Genomic DNA, 15,040 nt, shown 5'->3' with positions numbered 1-15,040 from the left:
CGCCAATTAGCACAAATGGTAAGTTCCGACAGTGCCTACAAGTGTGCCTACTGGCCGCTAAATGGCAATACCGGTTTCATATGTATACACCTGGTATACAACGCACTAATCTAACGTAGAATATTGCACGATGAGGGTATTGGCCGAAGTAGACATTATATACTAACCAAGAAAATTCTTAACGCTTATGAGAAACGACCAGTGCCGGACCCAACATTTTTGGTGGATCGAGTTATATTTAATTTTCTTTTTTGAACCTCGGATATTTTCCTGACGTTTGTTACTTAAATGTTGTTGAAATGAAATGTCTGAACTTAGAAGTAATAAGTTTCAAACATTCGAAATTTTCTTACACTTGAACACTAGATTGATAAACAATTTTGCAATTTAAAATGATTACGACTTATTTGTTCAAATTTTACATCTTCGCAGAGTCAAAGAAAAAATTTGGACAGTTTTGTAAAAAAATCAAATATATTGGACGGTGTATAAGCCCAAAATTTTTTTATTATTTTCACTTTTTCCCCAATATTTTTAAAAGAGCGGTCAAAAATATTTGTGCTTAATATTAAATATTTGATGTCGAAATGTTGTATCTTTTACCAAATCGCTCAAATCAAAACACACAAAAATTGTAAGAAAATATTTAAAAAGGTATGCTTAAAAATTTCAACATATATGCGTTCATTAAAAATAATATAACAATCATTGAAATAAATACTAACATGATTAAAAAGTAAAGCTTGGAGAAAACTTCTGATGAAAGATTTGTGACCAAAAATATATACTTTGATGTTCACGAAATAATGAAAACAAATTTGGGAAAAATTCATTTTTTCGACCTTTTTGAATTTTGAAATGTTTAAAGGAAAACTAATAATTTTAAAATGTGGTAGCCGCTGATCCGAGAAATGTACAGGATTTTTTTAAACCCGGAAAACCGGAAAACGGCAAATTCAGTAGTTAAAAAAAGGTAAACGTTCGATTGAAACTTGATAAGCTATTTTCATTTAAAAAATAATTTAAAGTGAATACACTCATAATTGAACACTTTTATTCAATTTCAAATTATACACGTTCAAATATTGTTTCGGTTTCAAACATTCCAATTTTAACGCATTGCGAATTGAAACTTTTCAATGAAAGAAAAGGCATTTTTTAAATATTTACCAGTATCGGGTTGTTTATTTAAAATAAGCAATTATAAATCAAATATTCGAAAGTAAACAATTTGAAAGTGAATTCTTTCAAATAGAAAGTCTTGAATTGTTACTTAGCGCTAATTAAATTAAGAATTTGATTTTAAACGATCAATTGAAGAATGTCTAAGTTTAAATGTTTCTAATCTAAAATTGCTTCAAAATTATATAATTTTCAAAATTTAAAAATGTGTTGATTCATTTTTTTATTTAGAGCATAAAATGAAAACGTGGACTTATATGTCATTTCATTTAAAATTATTGCATTAAATGATATTGAGAGCTTTTATTGTATACACGTAAAGTATTCACCGTGTAAATAAAAAAGAATTTAAGCTTCAATTCCAATAGTTCATAATTTAAAACAGAAGACGATAATACAATAAGGAATTTACGAGAAAAAATCAAAGAAATCCTTCACATGTATTCTGGCATCAGTAGACAGATTGATTACCTGCCTCTGGTTTTAGGTAGAAAATTTCAGAGAGTTCACAGCATCTGATTGGTTAGCAATAAATCGTCCACGTTAAACTCGCCACGCGATTTTACCATTGAATCTTATTATTTTATAATAATAATTTGACGCAGAAAATTTAAATTTCCTACCAAATTTGTGACAACATATTTTCCAGATCTGCTCGGGAATTTAATTAATTTCCCGTATTTTTCAAGGTACATAAGATTTCAGACAAATTTCCGGATATGACGGTTCGCTAGACGCCCTGATTTTATAATGCCGAATTTCACACTTTTTAATTTTTAAATTCTAAATTAAAAGAATTTAATTCTTTTTTAAGATTGTTTAATTTTAAACGCAATTATAATAATTTATGTATGAGATGTTTCAATTTTAAAGGTTTAAATGTGAGACGATCTAATTATAAAAGTTTTATTATAAAGCTATTGGATTTGAAACTTTTTCAAGTCAAAATTTACCATTTCCACTTTCCAATCCCTCTACTTTCCAAAAGTTTTAAGATATACTGAAGAGAACAAAAAACTCGGTTTATTCTCCAGGAAAGCGAAAGGATACATTTTTATATCGATTTTACAGAATATATTATATGATTCGTGACATTTGCATATGATTTAAGGAAATTCCTCTAATTATAGAGAAAAATGCCAGTAAATTCAATATAAATGTTACAATTGTTTTAAATTTACATAAAATTATTACAAATAGCAGATTATTTTTCACATTTCCAAAGTGAGACTTGGTATGTGCAACATAATCCGACACCGTTCTTTCAATATTTTTATGATATTTAACGAACATAAAAAATAAATGTTTGAGGTAGAATGAAATTCTACATTTTGAATTTGATTCGAATTTTTTATAAATAGAGCTGACACACTTAGGTCGCTATTATACATTTTTTTCTTTCAAAAAACGTTTTAGTCGCTTTTTTAAAATGAAAATACCACTTTGGTGACTTTTCCTTAAAAAATTAAAACAAAGAATCAAAGGGTCAACCGCATTATTAAATACAGATCTACACCCATTTCCCAGTTATTTTTTTTTCAATTCTTTTAAATTCCCTCAAAACCACTGAATTCAATGGATTTTATTTAAATCTTCAATTTTTTAAATTCAATTTGAAGGCTTTTAAATTCACTTTGAATTCTAATGGATTTTATCACATTTTTATTCACTAATTCTATTTCACTAATTCTATATGGGTTTCTTATATATTTCCATATGAATAACTCTCAAGAAGAAAAATGGAGAAAATCTGGGATATTTAGGTGATTTAAATTTAAAAACAGTACTTGATCTAATCACCCTGCCAATTATATGTACATTTTACTGAAATTGTATAAGGCTACTCCTTCCAAAATCTCTTCCATACATTACTGACAAAATTGAATCTTTATCTACTATGCGATAACATTATTTTTATTATATCAGAAAAATGGTTAATTTTGTGCAGTGAAGTTTGAGAACAATTTAAATAAAGTATTTAAAACGTTGACGAATTTTCAAGCTTCGATGATGTGTGATTCTTTATTGAATCTAGCCGATACGCTGTCGGGGCGCACAAAACTGACACACACTGACGAAACTGTACTGTCGTATCGCAACTGTGTTTTCGACAGACACATGAGTAGCGCACCGCCACGTCCGTGTATTTCAAAATACAGTAGAGTTCTGTAATTTTAAGGGAACAAGAACCGTGGTTCTCACAGCGCAGATGTAATTTCTCTTTAACTTGTTCGTAATAATCATTTTAAGCTTTTACGGCGCCGAATTTTAATACTTATTATCAGTTCTGCAATTATGTCAGAACAATTCGAAATTATTCGAAATTATCATATCCGCCACAACTTAACTAGTTCATTAATTCCTCAAGTACAAATTTTTTCCGTGTACGATTATGGAAAGAGTCAACCTAACCTCATATTTTAGACATAATAAACATGTAAATCATACCTTCGTTCCATAAAGTATCGTGTGTACCAGGAAGGCAAACGTCTTTTTATACTCGCTTGTTTTGCAAAACCCGGCTTCGATTGGCGTTTCGCATTCTTCTGCGCCTCATTATTGCAAATTAACGCTCGGTTAGAAAGAATTTTACTTCTAGGTACAAAATATACTACTTCTTCCATTCTGCCAAGAATCAGTAGTTTGCCATCAAAAGGAACACTTCCTAGGTGAGCCATTTTAGAAAAAAGCTTTTTCTGACCACTCTTACAGGCATACGCGTAACGTACATTTAAAACCTACAGTCCGAGATACTTGTGACTTTCACATAGAACGGGGCGAATTTTTGTTCTTTATACCTAAGAGTGTTACACTAAAAAATCTATTTTTGCAGATTATGTCGAGAAATATCATTCAAGTTCCGTACAAGGTTACCACATGGATTACTTGTGTACCATAGTGTCAAAGATAGACCTGAAAGCCTTGATCCTTACGCACTATACGTAATTGTCGAAAAAGGTCAATTAAAAGTAGTGCACGTATTTGGAAAAATATCCACCAGTTTAACTGTTGGAGAAGGATTAAATCGAGACGAATGGCACAACGTTTTGGTAAGAATCGATGTGCATGGGGCCAAACTGATTGCAAGAGTGGATGACAAACAAGCAGATACAAGTCTGGAAGTTCTAGAACGAATTGTTAATTATGGAGTTTCTGAAGAATTGGCATCCGTAGTTCTAATTGGAGGTAGAAATATAGAAATAAGAATATAACATTTTTAATGAGTTATCGATTATCATTGTAAGTACATATTTGCTTTCGATTTTAGGATTGAGCTCAGAGGAACGTTTACATGGAGTGAAATATATAATTGAATCTTTCGTCGGTTGTATTAGAGATATGGTTCTCAGTTCTGGAAAGTCAGCAAGTGATCTTCTTCCAATTCGGCCACTTATTGCTACAAAACACGAAAATGTAAAAGAAGGGTGCATTGACAAGTAATTATATTAACATGCTTATTATCTTCACAGCTAAAAGTAATTAATAGTTTTATACAACCGTATGTCATGTGAATATAACAAATTTGCCTTACAGGTGTCATTCTCGAGAAAACCTCTGTTTTATAGGAAGTCAATGTGTCAATCACTACAACAGCTACACTTGTGATTGCTTTGGAACCAAGTATGAAGGGGAGCGGTGTGATGTATACAGTATGTAAAATTTGTGTCTTATTTTCGCCTCGATCTTGCAACATTTAACTTTCAATTACTTATTGTTTTTCATCATTCCATGTATAGAGACGCTCATGTCTCCCAAGGCTTAGCCTTCTCCATTTTTATCCTTCCTGCTATTTCTTCATAACCTATATTGTCCATTCTACTTGCTTATACTTACCCGAGTTTCACAGCTCACACACTATAAAAACTTCTTCTTTATTTTTCCCAATGTAACACCATACGTGATACACGACACTTAACTTCCTCATCTCCACACAATAACTATACTCTGTTTACCGAGAGGTAGCTCAATGTTTGCGCGAGCAGGCGAAGCATTTTGGCGCAGGAGATTCCTTTCCCAATTTTCTACATCTAGTTTTTTTATTTTATTTTCATTGGTCGAACCTTCATATTCATGACAAAATATATTTTAGTTATTAGCAATAAAGAAATACATTTTTTCAGTCACTTTTAAACTTGAACAACAGGGAGTCGAAAAATGTGCGATAACTGTTAGAAAATTGCGAAAATTCAAGTTTTTATAATTTTTTTCGTTTTTAATCCATTATGTGAATATAAGATATTTTCTCGCGGAATATACACTAAATAGTTACGAATATAGTTGCCGTATACAACTTTTCGTATTAGTTTGGACCTTCAAAGTATTTATTTTCTAAAAAATAATGAGAATTTTGCGATTTTTCATTATTTTCATGTAAATGGGTGCATTAAGGAAGGATCTTTGAAAAATAAAACTTCGAGGGAGTTATTTTGAACCCAAATGACAACTTTTCTAACCCCTTCAAATTATAAATTAAAAAAGGGCTTTCACTGCGCTCTATTGAACTCTCGATGAACCCTGATTGTATCCGATACTGTCCACTTTTTACACGGTCTGACAGATTACACCAATCCGGATTGTATCCCCGAGTCAAGTTTTTAGTAGGACTATTTTGGAACTCTAAATGCAGATCTTAATGGGTTTCATGAAAACCTGTAGATGTAATAATCCATATTGGATTTCGGCCCTCTTTTCGTCCCTAAAAGTCACGTATTCGTCGCCTGTTTTTTTAATTGCAAGGTTATATATGCAGTTTACACACGCGAAACACATTCTTGATTTGATGCTCACAAGCCTATTTCTATAGTTTAATTTACATTGTAAACATTTTCTTGGGGAATTTTCCCCAATGTTGTGTAGCCGCTAATTTCCACACATTTTGGGGAATTTTCTTTAAAGATTAGTAGAGAAAATTCCCTAAACGTCCCTGTGGAATATTAACCAAAAAGAGGAGAATTTTCCTCAAGATTTCATGGTGAAAATTTCCTATGAAATTGTGTAATAATATCTCAACTTTTGGGAATTTTCCCGAACTTTAAATATGAAAAATTACCCAAAAATTTGTGTAATATCGCCTAAAACTTTGTAAAAATAGATACACATTATTCATGTAAGGAAATGGATTCAAACTTTTTTGGAATACTAGCAAAAGAGTATTAAATTTTTCCCCAATATTTAAAGAGGAATATATTCTATGATTAAAATTTCGAAATTTATGTAAGTAAAATTCCCAAAAATTTGCGGAATATTAATAAAAAAACCGAGTTCAGAGTTCGACCGTAGCAATGACAGAGTCTCGCTCTAAAAGAATCGTCAAGTTGATCATAGTAGCCTCTGCTCTAGGTAATTGTGCTCTGCTACGAGTCGATTTCTGCCTTACCCGAGTGAAAATGCTTCGACTTGAGTTCGACTAGAATTTTTCTTTAATCAAGACATGCTGAAGTCGAAAAGTTCGACTTAAGCATGTCTCAGTTTTGAGACGGAGCCAGACTTCACTTTATGTCTTGGAAAAAAGTTTCTATGTCTTATAGAAATAAATTTATCTCATGAGTTGGATTTTTATAACTCCAAAACAAGCGGGTATACCTGTCCTAACAAAAAGGGTATACACCGAACGCGTCTTCGGGTTGCAGATAGAGGGTCCCTGTACCAAGGGTTTCTGATGAATATGGTTACAAAAATAAGTAGACAGTCGCGGATAATTGTCAAGACGTGGTCCTGAAGGAATTAACCCCCAGCGGTGGTGTAAAAACCGTTCTGAAAGCTGAATGGCACCTGGGTGAGGTGTGTAGAACGGTGACTCTGGGATGCCGGGCGACCTTTCAGAGTACGCAGCCTTATCCTTGCATGCAGGGCTCTAACAGGATGGACGAACCAATTTCCCTAGCTTCTCGTTGGAACAACAATGACAACACCAAATATAGTTGTAGTAAGTGCAGTTCAAAACAATAGAACGCGCAGGGCTCCCTGCAATGGGTCGGCCAACAATGTCGACCACTCTAGAGCTGGGGGAGCTAATGAAAATGGATTCAATGCGATGGATGGGTCTGTGAAACCATGCTGAACTACTCCGAAAAAGTGGCTATGTAAGCGGAACGCCTACTCTACCACAGCTAGAACAAGCCAGCAACAAAGAAAGAGAAGCGACCCTAAGACCAACCGCGGGCAGGCATACAATAGAGGAAGAGCGATGCTTCATGACACAGAGAAACATCAACACCAAGGTTTCTCTCAAGCCTAAAGATCTGACTGAAATGGATGACGGGCTTCGTGGACATTTTTCCGGGGACCGCGAGCTCTGGCGTATCAATTATTGTGTGTATAATGCAGCGAGAGCTTTGGCCGATGCGAAGCGTAAAACAAAACTAACGGTTGATCATAAGACAAAAATACGAATGCATCAACTTGCCATAAAGATAGGCTGGACAAGACAGTAAGCGTCCCGCATTCAGTGTGTGATTGACTACATTACATCTGACAGGAATTTTGCCGACAAGGTTCGAAAGTTCGCGCGCGAACACCAGACCCGTTATCACACGCTTAACAAGTCAAAGCTGCTGACCATCAGGCAGCATATTGTTGAGAGAATACGGATACTATCTGATGCTAAGAGAAGTCTAGAGCGGAGGGAGAGGTGGGTCAGAGAAAATTAACAGTTTCTTTCTGACCCATTTCGACTCTCCCAAGACCCTCCAGTTACTGTCGAACACCCGCCCAAACCAGAGGAGGTCGAAGTATTTTGGAGAAAAGTCTACAAAGTGCAGCATACACTGGACGAAGACTCAGAAAATATAAATAGCTTCAAGGAGCTATGTGATGACTTCATAACACCTGATAAAGAATGCCCACCGATCACTACCGAGAAGTTGAAAAAAGTATTAAGAGGGATGAAGAACTATTCCGCACCGGAACCAGATTGTATCAAAACCTTCTGGTTGAAGAAATTTCCTTCAAACCATCAGCATTTGGCCCGTATTTTCACCTCATATTTAAAGTCGGAAGAGCCGATTCCGGAGTGGTTTATGCAAGGGCGCACAGTATTCCTGCTGAAAATAGACAACTTAGCTGACCCGAAGAATTAGAGGCCAATAACTTGTCTGAACACACTGTATAAGATATTAACAGCTATCCTAAATGACAGGACTGTTCGCGCAATTGAACCTGTGTCTGAAAAGATGTAGCATTCAACCAGCGGGACCTATCGATGGCCTGGATTGATTACCGGAAAGCTATCGATTCGGCCTCCCATAGACTTATCATCTGTCTTTTGGAAATCTTAAAGGTTCATCCGCAAATAGTGAGGTGCATAGAGAGATTGATGCCGCTTTGGAAACTGAGATTTACTATCTCATCTGGAAAAAATCGTGTGACAAGTGACAAGGTCACCTTTCAGAGAGGTGTCTTTCAGGGCGACACCAAGAGCTCACTCCTCTTTTGCCTTACATTATTGCCACTATCTCTAGCACTTCGCATTCCCACGGGTACTTGTGCGGAAAACCTGCAGATCGAAAGTGAAAGGTCACTCATGTATTTTACATGGACGATCATAAGATCTATGCTAAAAACAAAGAGCAACTACATCTAGCTCTAGCGATTGTCGAACGATATACTGAGGAAATTGGAATGCAATTTAGGTTAGACAAATGCGCCAAGGTTTATTTGAAGTGAGGAAAACTTAATGGCATCCCGGAATATCCTTAGCTCGTTGATAAAAGCGCTTTACGACACCTTTGCGCTGGGGAGACTCATATCCTGGGCGTGGCACAGAGCCGCATTCAGGATGTGACATCTGTAAAGGATACTCTCCGAAGGAGATACAAGTATCTCATCCGGCAGATTTGGTCTTCCGAAATGTTGGCGAGGAACAAAGTATCTGCAACGAACATGCTTGCCGTCCCGGTAGGACTCTATTCATTTGGAGTAGTTCCATGGACGAAGAACGAGCTCAGATCCCTTGTTATCGGGACAAGAAGGGTTATGCATAAGAACAAAAGCATGCATCTTAAGTCTTCCGTTCCGCGACTATACATCTCACGCCATCAGGGTGCTCGAGGAATATTGAGTCTTGAATGTCTTCACAACAGGATTATTATGGGTACAGCACATAGAGTTGCAAATGGAAGAGACCCTCTTCTTAAAATGGTCCGGAATCACGAAGAAGTGGGCAAAAGAGCGTTTCTGTACAAAGCAGCGGAGGAGGCTGCTGAAACACTTGGACGTATCTTCAGTAATAGGGGTGTGCAAAATGCATTAAATCTTATCTATCTCGAGTACTCACTCCTGAAAGCCCGGATTAAGGAAGCACAAGAGAAAAACGTTCGTGAACAGCTCCTCGTTAAGAGGATGCACGGTATCCTCCACAGAAATGTGAAGGATCAGTAAATGGCTTGTGAGCTAACGTTTGCTTTCCTTAAATCGTCCGGATTGAAGTGTGGTACGGAGGGTTTCAGTTTTGCATGCCAAGACGGTGTCATTTCCACCTTAACATACCGTCGCCACATTTTGAGCTAAGATTCCTGATGATAGCTGCAGGGCGTGCCATGCACACCCCAGGCATTTAGCTCACATACTATCTTGTTGTCTAACTCACGCGGCAACTACCTACGCTCAAAGGCACAATGCGGCACTAAGATTGCTTTATTACCATCTCTGTCACTTTTATGGCATTAACCTTAATATCGCTCCTCTAAATGCTCCTAGGGAAATCGAGTCAATTGTCGAGAATGGGAAGTGCCGCATATACTGGAACTTTATATTCTCGACAATTGTTTCTGTTGATTACTCGAGGCCTGAAATGAGTTTTCCTGACTTCGCGAAGCGAACCATGTTCGTTATCGAATTTGCGGCACCAGCTGACGAAAACATCATTGCCAAGGAGAATGAAAAGAAAGAGAGGTAGCAAGAACTAATAAGGTAGTTGCAACGGTTGTACCTGGAATATTCTGTTAAACTAATCGTCCTTATCATCGGCGCTCTTGGAGGTCCCAAGCGTTCACACGATAATGGTCTAAAAAGCATCTCTGCGTGTCAAAAATATCCTAAAACACTTGCGGGAAAAAAGCAGAATGCGGTAGTCCTTATGGCAAATTTATATATATATATATATTCAATCAACTTATCTAAGGATTTTCATACGTATTATACTTGTTTGATGATGATACCGAAAATGTTGGTTTTTACGTATTTCTAACGGTTTTGGAGGGTCTTCCAAAAAGTTACAATTCTTATTTTTTAAATAAAACTCTTGAAGGATATACTCGCTTAAACCCACAGATTCGGAATTTTTCAATTAAAAATAACTATTTTAATAATTATCGATTTTTCATTCATCAGTTTTAATCTCATTTATGAGCCGAAAAAAGTTTGTATTGAGGCAAGTTTACGCCGATCATCTCAGCCAAGACAAGGCTCGTCTTGAGACAAGTAAACGTCATCTTAGCCAAGACAAGGCTCGACTTGCGACAAGTAAACGCCGTTTTACCTATCGTAGCCACAAAAGTAACCCTGGCGGACCCAATGATTTTACATATAAATTTGCATTAGAAATTCGCGGTGTAATTGCAATACATTTTCTTGCAGCGTCGAAAACTTTTAAAAATAAAATACCTGTCATTTACACGGGCCGAAGGCGCCTTCAAGTGCATCTTCTTTGATTAGCAGTTAATAGGCGTTCCGTCGGTAACTTTAAGAATTTTGTCTAGATGCTAGCGCCACGATGTGGAAACACCATTCTGGTTCCTAGAAACTTCGCAAGAAACCATGCGATAAGCATGTCCTAGTTCATAATAAAAATTAAGCTGAGAATATAAGAAAAATGGTCTGCTGCAGTGCTCCGTTTTGTCAAAATAGAAGCGAAGATGGATATGAATTGTACCATTTTCCACATTATTACAGCTTACTTTGTTTTAATTTTGCTACTCACTACTATTTAATTAGGTTTTAGACCAAAATTCATCTCTTGAAAATTCGATATCAAGTTAGCGATTATGAATTTGGCGGGTAACCACAATGGCGGTTGCATATTCCCATCTAATATACTACCTTACTTTAGCTATTATGAGTGCGCTTGAAGTCATCTATAGCAGAAGTTAATGATATTTAAAAAAAGTCTAACGCTGAAAAAAGTATTGCGATTACTCCGTGAGTTTCTTATAGAAAGTTTAAGGCAGAATCCGAATTTCAACAGTTTAACAATTGATCTTGCTGTTTTTTTTTGAGTTTTTTAAAAGAAACCGACCGGGTCCCCAATTGGGTCTTTACGGGTACTTTGTAGAGTCTCCTTTCGGTTCCTTCGACCCGACAGGGAAGACAAAGGCCTATGTCTCGACTCAGTTTTAAGACGCAGCCAGACATCGATGTCTTGGAGACGAACTCAAGACATAACCAAGTCGAGCTCAAGTCGAAACATTTTCACTCGGGATTAACTCTCGATGAGCCATTTCTTTTGCGAAAGAGACAACACGTCGCGCCCTGTCGGATTTTCTCAGAAACTACCAGCTCAGAAACGCAAGATTACAATAAAGGCGGTAGCGAAATCTAAACTGTACCATGTGCTGCATAGTATAATACTAGTATACTTCTCTTAATTGATTAATCATAAACTTTATTTCTTTCCAATTTCAAGTACGTGAAGGGTTATACTTTATTTCCACGTGTCAAACCTTACACATGTCAATTTAGAAAGGAGTATCTATATGAATCCTAATCTTAATACCTAATCTACGTGGAAAATCAAACATTACTTTTGGAATGATTCCCTACATGTAGTCAGGATATGGTCACTCGCAAATGCAGATGACATAGTGCTATGGGCAACGAGCGAAGAAGCTTTAAAGTAAATGATCAAGAGGTTGAGACGTTACTTGGACAAGAGTAGGTTAGAGTTAAATGCGGACAAGTCGAAGATCATGGTGTTCAGGAAAGAAGGTGGAAGAGGTGGGGGAGGGGAGTGGAAGTGGAAGGGAAAAGCGGTACAGGAGGTGAAAGAGTTTGTGTACCTGGGCTTGCTGTTTCGAAGAAATGAGGGAGTGGTTGGTCATATAAAAGAGAGAGTGAGAAGGGCAAATGTGGTGATGAGGCAGGTGTGGGGGCTGGGGAAGACATTGTTCGCAGATGATTTTGAAAGGAGAATGAAATTATTTGATTCGCTAGTGATGAGTGTCTTATTTTACGGAGTGGAGGTGTGGGGTTGGAAGGGAAGTGAGGAGGTGAATAGGGTGCAGGATAGGGATGTAAAGTGGATACTGGGGTTGGAAAGGAATACGCCGAACTATATTGTTAGGAGGGAGACAGCGAGAACGAGTTTAGGGATTATAAGAAGAAGTCGAACGAATGGATTGCAGATGGATGAAATTAGCAGAATGCACGAGGAAGGAAGGTATATGAGCTGATTCAAAAGAATGACAGGGAGAAAGAGAGGGCAGAAGGAGAGGAGAGAATAAGAAAGTCAAGGTATAACGGAAACAATGTGTGGATTATGCCATGGGAGAGAGCGCAATATTTGTATAAGAAAGGAGAGCAATGAAGTCAGGAACTTATAGCGAGAATGAGGTGCGGGTGCATGGATAAGTATAATAAGTTCTGGCTTTCTAGAGAGAAGAGGATGTGTGAATTGTGCGGGAAGGGGGATGCAAAATTGGAGCATTGGTTGAAGGAAGGTGAAGAGGTGGAAAAGAGGGGGAGAAGCATGGAGGTATTTTTGCATGAAAGTGGTGACAAAAAGGCTGTAGCATGGGTGAAGGGGGTGTGGGTACGATAGAGAAGAAGAGAAGGAATGAGGCAGAGGAATGGAGAACGAAAGATTGTAAATAGGAGAGGAAGTAGATGTAAGAGAAATGTAAATATTGTAAATAGTAGTTAAGTATTAGGTGTTAGCCGTGGAGACAGAGGCTGGTAATGCGAGGCATAGCGAAAAAGAGCGAAATGCGTGCGAGGCGAGGAAGGTTAGGCTACCGGAGCGAGCGGACTAGTTATGAGGTGTGGATGGATGGTACTTTGTAAGACGTACTTGTAAGACAATTCTGTAAAAAATGCAAGTGTAAGCAAGTCAATTTTTTAAGGCCAGCAGGCCGAAAAATAAACGTTCATCTAATAACCCTAAGTTTACGAAAATTTTCCCAAAAATTGTAGGCATTTTCTAATTTCCTAAATTTGTAGGGAATTTCCCCAAATTTTTTAGTGAATTTTAAGGACTTTTGGGACAATTTCCCCAATCGCACTCTTAGTTTATCGGTCCAAGCGATTTCAACCTCGGATATTTGTGTTACATTTGTAACGAAAATGTTGTACAATAACAAGGGGAGGGTGGGTTATGGTGAAGGGCTTTGAATTAAATGTCCTGTAAATTATAATTGAAATGTGATTTCCATTTGTGCATTTTTTAAGGTTAAGCTCAAATTATCAGCGATGATTTTTATTACAATCAAAATTACAATCAAAATTATTTCTTGAAAACAGATCCTACTCCTTCTAATTATGAATTGAACCACAGAACTTCTGATTTCCGGTCAGGTGCTTTTTTAATTAAGCTATTAGAGGGATCAGAATAAGAACTCTTAATTCAAGACAATAACGCTAACTTTTAGCTAGGCGTTAATGGTACAAGTAATTACTTCAAATTATTCTGTTATATCATCAGTGAATGTTATCTTACCGACAGTAGGCAACCCTCCAAACCATGAAGGCAGAAAATCCACAATATCGATTTAGTTAAGAATCTTCAATAACAGAAAATGCTTAACGTCTTAATCAGACTTTTAATCCGAATTTTTTCTGCTTTTAAAACAGTGATTTAATTAAAATTCGAAGAGTAATTTAATTCTTTAAGTCCATTATGAAAGAAACATCTTATTTTACAGAAATCTTGCTACTGAAAAGTGCTTTATTTACTAAGATATAATTTATCTTTTTTTTATTACAAAATAAATAAAGATTTCAGAAAGAATACATCACACCCGATTTTAAAATATTTCAAAGCATTTCGATTATTTGAAACGATTCTAGAGGGTTTTAAAACATTTTACAAGATTTCAAAATATTTTACAAAGATTTCTATGATTTTAAACATTTAAAAACGCATGTACACTAGATTTTACAGATTTTACAACAAAATATCAAAGATTCGAACATTTCATCCAGATTTGAAGGCTTGAAAAGATTTCCCGATGAAAAAGTTATATATAATTTATATATAGTGGACAAAACACTTATATTTTTCATTTGTTTAGCATTGAACAGATCATAAAACAAATGAAAAATATCATCGTTTTATTCCACTATACGAGGTGTGTTAAAAAAATAAGGTGACTTTATGGTTTTCTCAAAAAATATTCATTTATTCCTCAATATTTATGTTGTCCCCTTCAAAGTAATCCCCCTTAGATATAATACACTTGTGCTAACGCTTTTTCCAATCATCGAAGCACTTCTGATAATCATTTTGTGGTATAGCCTTGAGTTCTTTCAGCGATGCAGTTTTTATCTCCTCAATCGTTCGAAATCGATCTCCTTTCATGGGTCTCTTCAGTTTTGGGAAAAGAAGAAAGTCACTGGGGGCCAAATCCGGTGAATATGGAGGCTGAGGCATGACTGTGGTGCTGTTTTTGGTCAGAAAATCTTTCACAAGCAACGATGAATGAGCAGGTGTATTATGGTGATGCAAAAGCCACGAATTGTTTTTCCAAAATTCCGGACGTTTTTTGCGTATCGCCTGTCGCAAACGGCGCATAACTTGAAGGTAATACCCCTTATTGACCGTACAATCTTGTGGTAAGAATTTCTGATGGACTACGCCACGGTAATCAAAGAAGACAGTGAGCAAAACCTTCACATTGGACCGAACTTACCTTACCTTACTCTTTGA

The 15,040-nt window shown here is 36.4% G+C and overlaps 1 protein-coding gene across 1 annotated transcript in view; it reads left to right on the top strand.

Moving 5' to 3' along the window:
* Positions 1 to 15,040, top strand: part of LOC117174188 — a 1,286,801-nt gene that overhangs the window by 802,962 nt on the left and 468,799 nt on the right. The window contains exons 8-10 of the mRNA XM_033363042.1: positions 4,016 to 4,368; positions 4,451 to 4,619; positions 4,717 to 4,832. Of these exons, the coding sequence (XP_033218933.1) occupies positions 4,016 to 4,368; positions 4,451 to 4,619; positions 4,717 to 4,832 (638 nt within the window). The remainder of the gene's footprint in view (positions 1 to 4,015; positions 4,369 to 4,450; positions 4,620 to 4,716; positions 4,833 to 15,040) is intronic.

This window comes from Belonocnema kinseyi, chromosome 6, assembly GCF_010883055.1.
Source record: "Belonocnema kinseyi isolate 2016_QV_RU_SX_M_011 chromosome 6, B_treatae_v1, whole genome shotgun sequence".
In the NCBI taxonomy this organism is placed as follows: Eukaryota; Metazoa; Arthropoda; class Insecta; order Hymenoptera; family Cynipidae; genus Belonocnema; species Belonocnema kinseyi.
Note: the sequence above shows the minus strand (reverse complement) of the source record. Positions and strands in the feature narration are given on the sequence as shown.